This window comes from Ictalurus furcatus, chromosome 3 (assembly GCF_023375685.1).
Source record: "Ictalurus furcatus strain D&B chromosome 3, Billie_1.0, whole genome shotgun sequence".
Classification (NCBI taxonomy): domain Eukaryota; kingdom Metazoa; phylum Chordata; class Actinopteri; order Siluriformes; family Ictaluridae; genus Ictalurus; species Ictalurus furcatus.
Genome location: NC_071257.1, coordinates 24,406,093 through 24,422,744, shown reverse-complemented (window position 1 = coordinate 24,422,744; position 16,652 = coordinate 24,406,093). Strand labels below are relative to the sequence as shown.

The following is a 16,652-nucleotide window of genomic DNA, read 5'->3' as shown; positions in this document are numbered from 1 at the left end:
AACTTAGACATATACAATTGTGTATCTGTGGGAGCTCTACAGCACCTCTATCAGCACAACTATCGAAATAAAAAATAAAACACACACACACGCACGCACGCACACATACATAACTGGTATATGCAGGTTTTAAACTAAGAGTATTTGTCGTTGTCGAGCAACTTGAGTGAGTTACCAGTCCGTACAGGATTTCGCTGCCTTTTTTTGTGATTGTTGCGGACAAAAACACTTGCTTTTGCTCAAAATTTGCGATGTAATTTGCGGAGTCTTTTGTGCTTTTCTGCGGAAAACTACTTGAATTGGTAAAATTGCAATTGGACGAGATTGTTTTTGCACGGTTTTTCGCAGTGATGTTTGTCGGTAAATGAGACCTTTTAGCTGTACTCAAGTGCATCGAAGAGGGCTTTGACCGAATACGTGTTGTGATGATGTCATATGACGTGTCTTCACCCAAATCTCCCAATTTTGAAAAATCGCAAGCTCCTCCGAACATTGCGGAGTTTCCTTGACTCGCGTTCATTTCTGCGTTCCTGGAGGGACTGAATTACATTTCTCAAATGTTCACTGTGAGCTACCTGTGGCTGAGCTGGCAAAAATTACCTTCAGCATTAAGCTAACAGCCAAAATCTTAATCCATGTAAATCTGAATATAGGACAGTATTAAAATGAAGGCCTGTGAACATTCTAAATGCATTTCATTTCCTCATATTTCCCTTGTGCTATACTGGTGATGTTAATTGTATTCCTTCATGATCATGTACCTGAGAAGTGAGACACAAATCAATCCAATCCCAAAGAGCTGAGGATTAATAAAATAGCTCGGCAAACTGTACGCAGTTTTCTCCTTACCCCAAATCTATCAGTCAAGGCATGTTTTGCGTCAAAGTCTGCCTTTCTAGTTTCGTAATATTAAAGACTAAAGTATGTGGATTTGGATGCAACTCGTATGTGAATGATGCAAATGTAAACGAATTTAAGGTGAATTTAAAGCACACTTGACTTGTGGGAAGGAAATTGGCTCCAAAGCATAGGTGTGTGTCAAAAATGTTTTAATGCAGCGCTCCCTGAGGCTGAGCACCTGAACTGCAGCTGCAGGACAAGAGAACAGACGAAGACTATTATCTCGTTTACCACACAGGATGAAGTCCTTCCTGCATCATTAGAGTTCAGCAATTCAGCTGTTCAACAATTCAGCAAGACAACAATTCAGCTATTCAAGAAGCCCTCCTTCCCTTCTCCTCCCCTCTCCACTTTAACAGTGAGAACCTCCTTGAGCAGGACAATGACCTGAACCTCTCTCTCTCTCTCGCTCATGCACACCCTCTCTTTCTAACCTGGTTCATCAGAACCTTCGCATGTATTAATAAGATCTCCAACAAGTGCGTCCCAAACAAGAAATAGCAACTAATGCTCATTAGAATGACAAAAAGAAAGAGCGAGCCAGACAGAGTGGATCCTGCACTCATCTAAATGAAGGGCAGACAGTGCCCTGCCTCTGATTTTGCCATGGCATTTTACAACTTGGAGATTTATGACTCATTAATGTGCTTACTACTCTCCCAACCCAGCTGTGTTTGCTAACCTGACTGCAAGGTGCATTGTTATGTTACAGGGTTGTTCTCCTTTTCTCTCTCTCTCTCTCTCACACACACACACACACACACACACACAGTGACTCACTATGTGCTAATGAAGGCCCTTATAAAACCAGACACTCCTCAGTGAAGTGGTGATTAGGACGTCATAAAGCAGATAATTCGACCACACATACATGAGCTTTGTGGATTTGTGGCTTAGATCAGCTGTCTGTGTGTGTGTGTGTGTGTGTGTGTGTGTGTGTGTGTGCGTGTGTGTGCATCTAAAAAGGTTAGAAAGAAAGCAAAGAAAATGTTAAAAGTCAAGTGGTGAAGGAATGTTGCACTCAACAAATACATGAAAACAAGATTTACTCAAAAATGAAAAATAACCTACAATGGAAGCCTTAGGGCATTTACACAGCAGTTAATAAATGTTTCTCTGAAACAGTTTTGTAGACTCTTTACTCAAAGGTATTTGGAAATTAAGCTCTAAATTTGTGCAACTCATTTAGAGATCTCATTCTGCATGGAAACTCATGGATACCATAAAGACTAGACTTGTGAGATCGTGTGCGAATTACCATCGTACAAACTATCGCCGACTGATGATAGTATCGACTACGGTTTTGAGAGGTGGGGTGGGCGTGGCATAATTGGGCGTGGCCATACATACATAACTTGGATCGTGTACACGTAACATCACTACAGCAGAATAATTACTGGGAGCTGGTTATGGGCCAACTGTAGCTGTAATTGCTAGCATTAGAGTTATTATTAAATACCCGTATCCAAGGTCAGGAATGCTTGCATAACTGAAGTCGGGACTGTAAACAAACATAATGAGTTATTAGCTGTAACTAAGCTCATTATAAAATTGAAATAAAATTATATAAACTATGCGTGTATGCGCTCTGTGTTGAACAGCAGTGGAGATGCTTATTGAATTCTTGGATAGTGAAGTGAGCCTGATTAAACACCACACCATTTCATTTTCATAAATTAAACCCTAGACATTCACGGCGTTATTGGTTCAGCAGCACGGACAAGGGAAGTTAAGAAGCATCAGGGAAAGAGGTTTTGTCACTCCGAACCAATATCAACCAGTTTAACCATTATCAAACCCAGTTTATTTTCATCTGTATTACAGCTGCAGACACCATGTGATTTGAAATCGTCCGACTCGTTAGCCATGACGATAGCTGGAATCTAATGACATTCCTGACACTACCATCAATCGTCCCAAGCCTACCACATTATCTGTGGGAAAGCATAAGTAAACATTAAACAACAGTTTTGGTATAATATTTTCTCATTTTGGTTGCATCCTAATGTGAAAGCAGTGGTCCTTAAGCAGCAGCCACTTGTATTAGCAGTACTAACTATGTTCTCGTCATGTAAAAATCAATCCGCACTCAGTTTGTGAGCAGATTTGAGATCAGAATGACAGAAAAGTGCTGTATGGTATGGTGTAGTATGTTCCATGGTATAGTATGTAGATGTTCTAAATCAACTCAGGCTTCCATATATACCTGACTAAGTTTAACCTAGAGTCCCAACTATGTTGTGTCACACAATTAGCTCTGGGAAACATGGATTTGATCTCTTCCTGCCAATATTATTAGTTTACCTATTAACTGATAATAGTATTATAATATACTATATTAGTACCTTACCTTAATAGCTAACTGAGGCACACAGATAAGGCACACACTTATTTTTGGCCACAGTTGTGGCCCAATTGATGATATGGTTTAGAAATGTTTTTAGAGTGCAATGGTTGTAGTTTTGAATTGTACGCTACGTAGACATGAATTATACCTGTTTATTAACAGAATTGAACAACTGCCCTTAGATGTTTACTATAAATGATTTGTCAGTACACAGGTTTTCTGTTCTTTTCACAATGTAGGGAAAAGTATCAAAATTCTTGCCCATGGCAATCACACATTTTATACAGAAGTCTTACCTCTATAACCTGCTTTGAGTCCAGCCTGAAGTTAAAATCGCCAAAGAGGAAATATGGCAGCTTCTCATAACGCTGATCTGTAATCCTAGACCAAGAAAGAGAGAGAGAGAGAGGCCATCAACATAAAGAGTAAAAATCTTATTCTTCTTGTTATCTAATAGCAAAGCAATGATCACCAACTCAGTTTCAGGGGAGGTACCATCTTAGAGAATTCAGTCACACCTGAATCCAACTGAGCTGATCTGGCTAATCGAGTATTGGGGCAGGTGTGCTGGATCAGTGCTGGAACCTCATTCTGTAAGAAGGTAGATCTCCGGGAACAGAACTGGGGCAGTGTTTGTGAGGGGAATAGCACTCCCTAGTGGAGTAAATTGCACTGACACAGTGAGAAAGAACTGAACAGAAAGCATGGGTTCACACACTGCTGCTGAAGTGTATGTATGGTACGTGTCTCTCAAGCTGTCTAAATGTGTTAAGTTAAACACGTAAAACAACACACTGTTAACCCTCTCCCCCCGTGGGTAATAACACACTTGAAAACAACAGCATGTTTTAAAACTCAGTCCTCTTTCCATAAGTTTTTACTGTATTATATCCCATTGTATCCAACACGCCCTACAGCGCACTGAGAGACTCGGACGATTCATGGAGTCCTGAAGTCATGGAGCGCTTCCAGAGAGCACCGGGTCTCTACAGTGTTCCCCGTTCTGTCTTCTCTTAATAAACACTCCTCAGATGAGGAATAATTAACTCTCCATACCTAATCATTTATTTTGTGTGTGTGTGTGAGAAAGAGTGAGTGTAGGGGAAAAGAGCTAGGAAAGTGTCTTCTTCCTGGATTAATTGGTGCAGATGCTATGGTGGCTAATCACTGGGATAAATCTCCCCCCTGCTCCCACTGCCCAATATCACTGTATTTATGAGGTTGTAGAGGACGAGTCTCACGCCGGCGACTCTGTTCCAGGCCGGTACTCCCAGGGAACTCTAGATCTATGTACGTGTGAGTGGGTGGGGGGGTGGGAATTGGGTGGGAGGTGGTATTTTATAACTGTCTTGGTACAGTTCAGCAGTTAAGGTTCAGATGGGATTTTATTTTGGGAAGAAAAACATTTTTAGTCATAAGATTCACAGTCGAGCTCAAAACTCTTTTTTATATTAAACATAACTGATTAAATCATTGCAATTTGTGAAAGGAGCTATAACAGAGCAGGCAAGGGGGCACGGTGGCTTAGTGGTTAGCACGCTTGCCTCGGACCTTTGGGGTTGGGGGTTCAAATGCCGCCTCCACCCTGCATGTGCGGAGCTTGAAAGTTCTCTCCTCCTCCGGATATTCCGGTTTCCTCCCCCAGCCCAAAGACATGTATTTCCAAATTAGTCCGTAGTGTGTCAATGTGTGTGCCCTGTGATAGGGTGGCACCCACCCACCCTTGGCACATCCAGAGTGGTACGAAAAATGGATGAATGAATGGATGTGTTCTAAACTTATATAAACATGTATACGGATAGGTGGGACACTAAGGTTTTTTTTTTGGTTTGTTTGTTTAAGGTTGCCAGAAAGGTTAAGTAACCCCCCCATTGTTTCCCGTGGCATAGCAGTATGACTGGAAAAAATAAATAAATAAATAAATAAATACAAAATTCAGATAAAGCCACAACCACTCCTGGTTTAAATCTGTACATAGATATGGACATTTGGAGCAGTAAACAGATACAAACAGTGGCAGTGCGTTACACCTCTATGACACCTCTATGACAGTGTGCACTGCATATCAATTTATCAGATTTGTCTAGTTATTAAAACCCAACATTACCACACATAATATCTTGTGCTCATGCTGTCATTTTCACACTGCAGTTCAAACAAGTCTCTAGCACTAGAGAGGGTTTAAAGAGTACTTCTTTATGATTGGCTGAAAGGCATGAATCAATCACAACGGCTCCTCCTCTTCTAATCTAATGAGTGACGGTCACTTCAGCCCATTAATCCACACACACACACACACACACACACACACACACACACATACACACACTCTCTCTCTCTCTCTCTCTCTCTCTCTCAATAGACAGCATATATAGATATACAGAATAGGACAAACAGACAGACAATAAGAATTTGAAACACATATTTCAATTGCCTACAGCAGCACTAAAATTCTAAACTTAATAAGATTAAAGTCTTTCATGGTAACCAATCCTGCAGAGGAATAATGTCCATGCGTTTTTTTCCAGCTTGGATTCAGGACCAGCTTTAATCAGTGTGGAATATGACCTGTTAGTGCCTCTAAACCTATTTCTCTGCTTGTCCTCATTGGCACTAAACCCTCACAGAGATAACCATAATATACTGTACGATTGAAAATTATGCTTGAAAATTTTGTATGCACTGTTGGTCAGGCTCTTGCCTGGTTTACGCTTTATGACTGCTTGATTGTTAACTTTTTTCAGCGTAAATAATGGGATTAATTTGAATGTCAAATATGGTGATGCTCAAATATTGTTACAGTAAAAACTTTTAAATCCAGGTTATTTATTATTGACTATTTATATAGTATGTAGCATGCTGTAAAATGATTAGACCTTACAGACCACTCTTTTACCTTTAAATAGTTTTTAGAATAATACAGTTGCAATCAAAATTATCGAACCCCCATTGCAAATCAGGTTTATTGTCAAAATGTACAGACTTTCAGCTGTTTGCAATGAACAAATCAAACGAAAGCAATTGATACAGTTCAATACAGTGAATGCTTCAAATGGTTTCCCCAAATTCAACTGAAAATGCAACTTATAATGATTTCTCCAGTTTCAAAATTATTCAACCCCTTCATGGCAAGCATCTTTAGTACTGCATATGAGATGCATAGCTTCTGGCAGAGTACCAGGGGAATCTTAGTCTCCTGTTCAGTAATATTCTTGGGTTTGTGTGCTGCAACCGCTTTCTTTAAATCCCACCAGAGATTTTCTATGGCCTTCAAGTCAAGTGACTGTGATGGCCCTGTAGAATCTTCCAGGACTTCCTCTGCAACCAAGCCTTGGTGGAATTTGAGGTATGCTTTGGACCATTGTCCTGTTGGAAGGTCCAATGACGCCCAAGCTTCAGCTTCCTCACAGACAGCATGAAGTTTTCTCCTAGGATTTCCTGATACGTCAATGAATCCATTTTGTCGTCCACATGCTGCAAGTTTCCAGGAGGATGCAAAGCAGCCCCAGAACATCACCGAGCCAACACCATGCCTGACTGTGGGCAGAGTGTTCTTTCTTCATTCTTCTTCCTCCAGACATACCGCTGATCCACCGTGCCGAAAAGTTCCAGTTTTGTTTCATTGCTCCACAGAACAGAATCCCAAAATTTCTGTGGCTTATTTATATGATTTTGAGCCGACTTTTCTTGTGCTTTTGGGTCAGTAGTGGTGCACGTCTTGGAGTTCTGACATGGAAACATTCTGTGTTTAGTACGCGCCTTACTGTGCTCACTGAAACCTCAATGCCTGTTGCCAACCATTCTTGCTGCCGGTCTTTTGCAGTCACTCGAGGGTTTTTTCACAACCTGCCTTCTCAGAAATTCAGTGCTGTTCTGAGGGATTCTATTCAGAGGGTTGAATAATTCTGAAACTGGAGAAATCGTTATAAGTTGCATTTTCAGTTGAATTTGGGGAAACCACTTGAAGCATTCGATATGTTGAACTATTTCAATTGCTTTTGCTTGATTTGTTCATTGCAAACAGCTGAAAGTCTGCACATTTTGACAATAAACCTGATTTGCAATGGAGGTTGAATAATTTTGATTGCAACTGTACATTACCTGCAATCATCTTTCCAGGTGCATGTTACAAAAAGCTGTACACAAGTGACAGTTAAAAGTATACTTTATGCCTTTTTTCAGTGTACATTATCTTATTATTAGTGATAGTCTTACTATTATCTTTATTTCTCATATGTCTTATTCTTATTAAGACGCAGCTTTAGTCATTATTAAATGCGTTTTCCTTTTTCTTCTGGCTGTTTCCTTCTCTCTCAACACTATTAGAAGGTTATGCAGATAACCCAACTGACTAGCCTCCATGTCATTTGAACCCTCTGTTCTGTCACCCTCTCCCATAAAACCCATTAGAGAATAAAAGAACCAGAGAGAATGACACACAAAAACAGACAGAGAGATGAACAGAGATAAGACAGAAGAAGTGATTAAGCTGTAGAAAGGAGTATGAAGAAATGGCAAAAGGGGAAAGTGTGAGCTCTCTGACTTTCTCTCTCTCCCTCTTTCTCGTGATGCATGTTGGGGGAGTGGGTCTGGCTTTATCCTGCTAACAGCCATGTCTAATTCGACAGGCCAGCGTGTTTTGTCCTCGGTTCTAGGTATCAGCGGCGGGTCAGAAGGTAACCCTCTGTTTGCATGGTGCTTTCCTAAAGCTCCCAGCGCTTGACTTTTACCCCCCTGCCCAAGCCCTGGGGGCCCCACCTGACCTGCACATTACACACAGCGCTGAGTGTGAATGGGCTGTAAGGTGGGGGGTCCTGGATGCACCCCATGACCCCTCCTCCCTCTGTCTCTACCCCCACATTAACTGCGTCATCAAAGTTCATTCAGGAAAACTGTACCAGTCACATATACTGAACACAATCACACAGTCCTTTATGCAGACTCTAAACATGCCATTTCATGAGTCGAGAAAGAGCTCGAAAAGCTTTTCTCTCTCTCTCTCTTTTTTTTTTTTTACTGGCGAGTACAGTGACTGTGTGGGTGTGGAGTTGTAAAGTGATTTATTTAGGCTGTACTACAGCTGTACAAAGGCTATGGTCAAGCGCTAATTTATAACCAAATGCTCACTGCTCCCAGGGTCTCAGCAGTATAGGCACAAAGCTGAAAGAAAACTTTATACGCATAGTTTTTCTCTTTTTCACACACATACACCTTCCTGCACACTGGAGCTGGCACAAGGAGTCGTCTATTATCGAATACTATTTTCCTAAAATTCACATAATCAAAAGATAAGCAAACAAATAAATAACAATTAATAAATGAATCAATTAATTTCTTCTAGTATTTCTTGAACCTTTTGGGAAAATGACCCCAGTGTCTGTCACCTGATATAAGAACAGGGCTCTGAACAAATGCATACTATACTTTATGATCAGTGTAAATTGTTATAATTTTGTCTTCTGGGAAACATCTAAATATCTCATTTTGCTTATTAAATGGAAAAAAAGATCTTTGAACAAAATAATAACATTTTACACTGATAATCCAGTTCAAAACTTTCATTAACATCCCCCTGGCTCTTAATGTATTGTGTTGCTTTCTTGAGCATCAGTGAATGTTTGCACCTTTTGTAGTAGTTCTGTACGAGTCCCTCAGTTGTCTTCAATGTGAAAAGATAGATCTCAACACCATATAGCCAAATAAGATGCTGGAAAAGCAAATAATGTGCAGGACCTGGAGGATTTTTCTGAAGAACAGTGGGCAGTTTAACTGCTCAGGGAAAACAAGGGACTCATGAACAACTATCAGAAAACAAAAAACACAGGCGTTGATCATCCAAGTAAAAACACACAGTATTAAGAATCAAACGTATGTAAACTTTTGAACTGGTTCATTTGTGTAAATTCAGTCATTATTGTATTTTGTGGACTACATGTAAACATCTTATGTGAAATAACTTATTCAGGGCCGTACTAAATAAATAATAATAAAAAAACTATTTTTAAAAAATGAAATTTTTATGATTCTTCTGATTAAAAAAAAAAAAAAAATTAGCATTTTGCAGATTCTGCAAGGCGTATGTAAATATGATCTCAACATGGTTTTTTAAATTATATATCAGCTTTTTTTAAGTTCAACAAACCATGCGTCCTGAAACTGAAATTGCAAAGTAGTGAGAATTTCCAACAAGCATTTATTAAAGTCACAAATAATTCATTACATTTGTGCTACAATATCATTATATTATACCCCATGTAGTGAGCATATATAGTGAATAGAAAGATTTGGGATTTGGCTCAACTGTGTGTCATTCACAGGTAAAGATAATCTGAAATTTATATGTGGATCTCAGGGAGCCTAAGAAACAGACAAATTGAATAAATTACATTACTGTGGGCCAATAAATGATGTTTAATCGTCAGGAGTTTATTCAAAACAAACAGTCGTACACATAGCCTTTCAAAGTATACTCCATTCGACTTGTGCTCGTACACAGACGGTTGACGCATGCACATTATGACAACTTGCACTACCTCTCCTGGCATAGAGTCAGTACAGAGCAGTAAAGCAGGTCTGTTGTTATGAAGGACGACAGCGAGAACAATCACAACACCACAACAAATATTGCTTGGGTAATCATATCTCTCGCCACGATTAGCACCCATATACAAATCCTTATACACTTTAAAGGCTTGAATTATACAAATGCGTGTACTTTCTATCCTGCAGTCGTTTCCATCACTTCCGTTCATTCTGTTTTTTCTTCAGCTACGTTGAGAATCAACAGCCCTGCATCACTGTTGCCACCTTGTGGAAGAACTAAATAGTGAAATATAATTCAAATCGGGCGGCACGCATACAGAACGTGCGTACTCTGCTGATGACGAAATTTGTGTCACGTGCACTGTATGCTGTTCCTAGCGTACACGTAAAAAGTAAAGCATACTTTCTACTTTATGCATACACAGGTGATATCATGCAATACCTTTACTTACAATTGTGCTTCTCATGCCATTTTTACTCTCTAGTATGTTTACTATTGTTAAAATGGGTAGCCATGCATCATTTTCTGAGACAGTGTACTTTCAAGCCGTCTCAAAAATGACACTGCTCTTTTCATTCGCTCAAATAAAAGTGCTGTGTCATTGTTGATGCAGGATGACAGTACTGACAGATGAGAATAGAAGAGATTCAACCTCCTGGACATACAGAAAGCACAATATCTATTTATAGTTTCCATTCCTTCTCTTTCTCCTCATTCCTCTCTCTCACTCTCTCTAATGAATGCACAGAAATGAGAGTCGAGCTGTGTAATTCTGCTTGGCATACATGCCAGGCACCACGGCTCTGCTGTGGAGACACAAGTCACTCCCTCAGTATTTGTGCTGCCCCCTCCCTGATTTAGTCAGTGTGTCTGATTCACAGGGAATCAGGGCAGAATGTTAACATTCTGAAGAATGTGATCGCTGCCAGTCATGTCACCGCCCCAATTGGAGGCCCCCCAAATGACCTGTGACCTGCGGAAGTGACCACCCTCTAATTTTTTTCTGAGCCTGCTCTAGGTTCACCCAATAGCACTGACTTTTTGTGTGTGTTTGTGTGTGTGTGTGTGAGTGTGTGTGTGTGTGTGTGGGGGGGGGGGGGGTGGTTGGGGGGTGGTCAGAGAAAAGGGAAGGGATCAACCAAAATGGGGTCAACTTTGACATTTCCTTAAAGGCAGTTGAAAATGTTATTGTGTCTAATAAGTCAACCCAGCCTACATAATCAATCAGATGGTTGCTCTTTTTCTCTATATGATTAGCACTGCCTTTTCCTCAGGCTTTCCAACATTTACCTAGCACACATCCTTGCATTTAAGAGCCCATAGGTTTTATAGACGGTATAATTGCCTCATAATTGGTTTTTGATAAACGTGCTGTAACTAGCACAAAACTAGCATTTTATACAACCAACTGCTAAAAGCTCCAGTAACCAACAACGAATTAGAACAACTACTGTACCATCATAGTGATATACAATAGTTACACTAATAATCAGAGAAAATAAGTCTACACAAGCTACAACACAGCTTTATAATGATGTCATACTGATTAAGTAATGAGCCAACCTGAAACATTTATCACCAGAGTCTATATTTGACTTTAATTTGACATTTACACATGACTATCACTATAATACTCAGCACAGTTACTAGTCTAACTACCTTAAAAAAAAAAAAAAAAACTATGTTTAAATGATGTTATTTCAATTATTTCGTTTTGGCTATTCATTAAAAATGTTTTTTTTTGTTGTTGTTTTTTTTTAATACTGTTGTCCAACTGCTGGTATCACAATGGCCCTCTGGGGGCTGTGGAACAGGCTCAAGACAAAACCTGACAAGATCTGCCCTTCGTAGCTATTGCCAAATATGGACGTTCATATATATTTGCTGAAGCAAAGCCATGGGTATAAATAAAAAATAAAAAGACACAAAAAGAAATAGAATGACTAAACATGGTAACAGATCAGCTCTAGATTATACAGTATAAATAACTGCTTATGTAATGATACTGGCTTGACATGACGTGAGAGATTTCTAAAATGAGACGTCCAAATAAAATTTTTAGATCGACCAGATGATGTATTTTAGTATGTCTGATAAATAAATATTAGAAAGTATTCTCTTACACCAGGAAATATACCCAGGAGATATTTAACAATATGCGAATGTGTGTGTGTGTATATGAGAGCAGGGCAACTGGATTGCTGCCAATACTCAAAAGTGTGAAGCATATCTTAGCCTAACTAAACAAGCTGATAACACTAAAAAGACAGAATGAACTTAGGAAACAGTTTTAATGAATTGATGATGTGTTTAGGGAGAGAGGCAGAGCAGCGAGAGGGGGGCGGAGTCCTGAATGTAGTATGAGACAAGCAAGGTTGCTGATAATACTGCGTGTGAATCATGTTTTAGGGGTTTTGTGTGTGTGTGTGTGTGTGTGTGTGTGTGTGTGTGTGTGTGTGAGAGAGAGAACAGGGTGGGAAGGAGGTCTGGCTGACTGATTAACCTTTGACCCACTGGGCCTCCCAGGGTGAGGAAGCAGTTCACAAAGTCACTGCTGATCGACATTAATACCACATCCAACACAGAGCAACGGCTTAGAGCCTGCCACACTACCATGCTAAAAGCCTTTCCTATTCACAAACGCACACCAATAGCACAGACGTTACTGCATTACGCCTTTTAAAGAGTTTTCCTTTAAGACACCAAACCACATAACTACTACAAAGATAAAGAACAATGATAATGTTAGCTCCAAACTTCCAGCAGCGATCCGTCTGGCTGCTTCGATCAAAACATTTAAAAACAAAAACAAAAAAACGACACCATTATTTTAAAGAATAATAAATCCAACATGCACTATATCTATTTCTCCATATCTTGACATTTTAATGAATCCATTCCGCTTTCTGGAGGGTCTCAGTTACATCCATCAGGCTGCTCTTGTCTTTCTCTCTAACTCTGTCTCATGCTTTCTCCCTCTATAACTCAGCGTCTCTCTCCTCCTCTCTCACTGTCGTTCTGGGAAAAGCCGAAAAGGGAAAACATTTAGATTGGAGGGCTCTTTGAATGGCTTTGACAGTTGACTGATGACCATCCATAAAGTGACAAAGAATAGCTGTGTGGCAGTCAGTGCAGCCCGGCGCTTCCCCCTGGGAAACTAATTGCCCTGAATTGTTAACGGCAACATTATTTTTCTGCCAATCACACCGTCTCAATGCCCCGAAAATGAGCATGAAACAAGCCTTTTGACTGAACAGAAAAGTTAAATGTCTCCAATGTTGATCAAATTAACTTCAGCCTCCTGACAATGGACTATATTTGTGTGAAAATAATGGAGAGGGACAAAGGGCGTCTTTCTGCCAAGATTTCACAGTTGTGATGTAAAACTGTTGCGCCCTTAACCCAAGCGGGTTCTCTGAAAAGAACAGCAAATGGAGACACATCCACTCGCACAAAAGCTGAGCCTGTAGGGAGAGAAGTTATTTGCTGGGACATAGTTGCTGAATATCTTCGGTGGTGGGGCGGAATGAAAAAAGTCAAGTGATTAAATCAATCAATATTAAATGCAACATTCTCACCATTTAACCTTTACCCTCTATAAATATTTCATTTATTTAAACTACTAATGATATGTTATGCTTTGATACGATATAAAGAAACTCTAGTTAAAAATATTTTATTGGAACATAAGTAAGAATTTTAATATAACAGTAGTAAAAATTTTAATATACTATAATACACACACACACACACACATTATATATAAAATGTATAATATGGTAGGACAGAAAGATAGAGAAACAGACAGAGGGAGAAAGACAGGGAGCAATCTGGCTAAATGCTATAGTCTTTCAGCATTGTTCCCCTGAGGCCTTTAAGCGGTGGCGAGATAAACAGTGTTTAGCAGCTGAAAGAGACAGAGGAAAAGAGCTTATCAGGTGCGATCTCAATGGGCTGGAAGCTGCACAATTAGTCCTCTGAGCAGATAAGGGTTAAGAGGATGGGCCCCCTTAAACAGCGACTAAAGGCACGTCAGTTCAGTGAGGAAATCTCTGCACTTATAACGCAGCAAGAGACGAAAAACATACTGAATTCTCGCTCAGAGAGAAATGGTAAGACCGCTGGAGATGAGGAGCGACCAAATGGGAAAGGGTTGGGGGGGCAGAAAGAAACACTGTGGTAAAATGGAATGGCGAAAGAGGGGGTGGTATGACTACATACTCTATCCTCTCCCTTTTCCTGCTCTCCCTTTCTGGCCTAGAAGTCATAGCGAAGGACAATGGGCCCAAAAGCTGGTTCCCAACGAGCCTCTGAATAGCCACACTGTTGGTGGTAGCACTTCATTCAAACGGCTCCGCAGTCACATTGTCCTCCTCGATCGGCACGGGAGAATAGAGTTTGCTGGTGGCTGCCAAAAGGTTAGCGGCCCTGGTGAAAAGAACCGAACATCATTCACTGGCCCTAACAGAGTCAGTGGGTGGGGGTGGGGGGCTTTTGTACTCTGCCCTCCCTTTCCTCGGTCCATCCGGATCCATCAGAGTAAGACTGCGTCTCCATGTGTGATGTGCTGCTACATTCTGTAAACCAGCAGCAGGAATGAAACACACTCCCACCTCAATGTTTTAGTCCCACCCACAAACCTGAAATACAACCAGGACCTCCCCAAAAAGGGCAAAGATTATACTTTCGGCAGCTTTAAATACACAGCACTATAGAGGTTCAAGATGCTGTACAATACATGCAATTTCAAAGACGGTCATAAACAACAGATACATCTACAAGTCTTGTAATGACTTTTCTGGCCTTGTCTTTTTACAACACTAGACTGTTGGACATCGGGGTGTATAAGAAAAAAAAACCCACTGAGTTGGCATGACTGCACTGCCTCAGACATATGACTCTAGGCGTAGTATTTATGAGCCGACTTTCAAAAATAAATCAACTTCACAAATACTGCCCAAAAAAAAGCAAAATAAATAAATAAATAAAACTATGGAGCAAACCCTCAGTGTAAGCAGCTAGGGGTCCTTTTCATACTTCATTATATCCATAAATCCAAGTAAATATGGCTTAATAAAAACTGTAAAAGGTGCAATATTCCTAAAACACCTCCACTTGGCTGTCATTAAAGCTGCTCCATTCTTTCATCAGATGAGAAATCAAAGAGGGAGCAGGAAAAAAAAGAAAAAAAAGATCTCTGAAACATAAAAGCAGGTCGTAACTCAGGGTGTCAGGCGGCTTGCTGAAAAACGCCAAGCATATGCATGCAGTTATTCAAAGTGGATTTGTGGTAATGCCATGGAAGTCGCTGTGTGCATTCAGATACCATGTTAGGGAGTGTATTATGACGGAAGGGCAGCACTCCCTCACCAACACACAGACGCACGGCAGGCTATAAGTGATTGGACAGTGACATATTTTATGATGTTTTCACTCTGTCCTCTAGAATTACAAATTTGAATTGGAATTATGAGGTTACAGTAAATATCATTATATAATAAATATATCATCAAACACATCAGTGTTGGTGCACACTATGTATAAAAATGGGCTTTGTCATCTACATAACTCATTCAGTATATTTATATGGGGGACAAATTAAAGGATAACAAACAAAGTGTCTCTGTTATGGTGTCAGGACAGCATAAGGCAGCAGAACAACGTCAAAGCACCTTGGATAGCTGCCTAACATTGGTACCGTTGGCAGAGCGCTGTCTAACACAGTGGTCCGAAATCTGGTGAGATCGAAAGTTGAGATCTGGTGACTGAAGGTCATAACATGTGATTTAGATCATTTTATACTCATTAAAGCATTCAGTTAGCCCTCCAGTCTTGTGGATGGGGTTAGGGGCGGGATCATACTGGAAGAGACCACTCCCATCAGGATAGAAATGTTTCATGACAGTGTAAAGGTGATCAGTCAGAAGAACTTTGGATTGATTTGTAATGATTCTTCCCTCTAACGGGGATCTAAACCATGCCAGGGAAATGCTCCCTACAGTATAATTGGCCACTGGACCCCCTTAATGTAGTGGTTAAACATTCAGGCCTGTACCATTTTCTCACACGCCACTCCCTCAAGCCCTCTCTCCCTCACTCACGCCCTCTCTCACGCCCTGCTTCACTCACTCCCTCCCTCCCTCACTCACGCCCGCCCTCCCTCACTCACTCACTCACTCACTCACGCCCGCCCTAACTCACGCCCGCCCGCCCGCCCTCACTCACTCCCTCCCTCCCTCACTTACGCCCTCCCTCCCTCCCTCCCTCACTCCCGCCCGCCCTCACTCACTCACGCCCGCCCTCACTCACTCACACCCTCCCTCACTCACTCACGCCCGCCCTCACTCACTCACGCCCTCCCTCACTCACTCACGCCCTCCCTCACTCCATCCCTTACTCAAGCCCTCCCTCTGTTACTCACTCACTCACGCCCTCCCTCCCTCACTCAATCCCTCCCTCCCTCACTCACGCCCACCCTCACTCACTCACGCCCGCCCTCACTCACGCCCTCCCTCACTCCATCCCTTACTCAAGCCCTCCCTCTGTTACTCACTCACGCCCTTCCTCCGTCACTCACTCACTCATTCCCTCCCTCCCTCACTCATGCCCTCCCTCCCTCACTCATGCCCTCCCTCACTCCCTCCCTCACTCATGCCCTCCCTCACTCCCTCCTTCACTCACGCCCTCCCTCCCTCACTCCCTCCCTCCCTCACGCCCGCCCTCACTCACTCACGCCCTCCCTCACTCACTCACTCCATCCCTCACTCACTCACTCCATCCCTCACTCCTGCCTGCCCCTCCCTCCCTCACTCACTCACACCCTCCCTCGCTCACGCCCTCCCTCGCTCACTTCCTCCCTAG

The 16,652-nt window shown here is 41.4% G+C and overlaps 1 protein-coding gene across 2 annotated transcripts in view; it reads right to left on the bottom strand.

Moving 5' to 3' along the window:
* LOC128605857 (inositol polyphosphate-5-phosphatase A) overlaps positions 1-16,652 on the bottom strand; it is a 184,218-nt gene that overhangs the window by 52,512 nt on the left and 115,054 nt on the right. For both annotated transcript variants that reach the window (XM_053621663.1, XM_053621664.1), the window contains exon 9: positions 3,544-3,628. In XM_053621663.1, the coding sequence (XP_053477638.1) occupies positions 3,544-3,628 (85 nt within the window). The remainder of the gene's footprint in view (positions 1-3,543; positions 3,629-16,652) is intronic.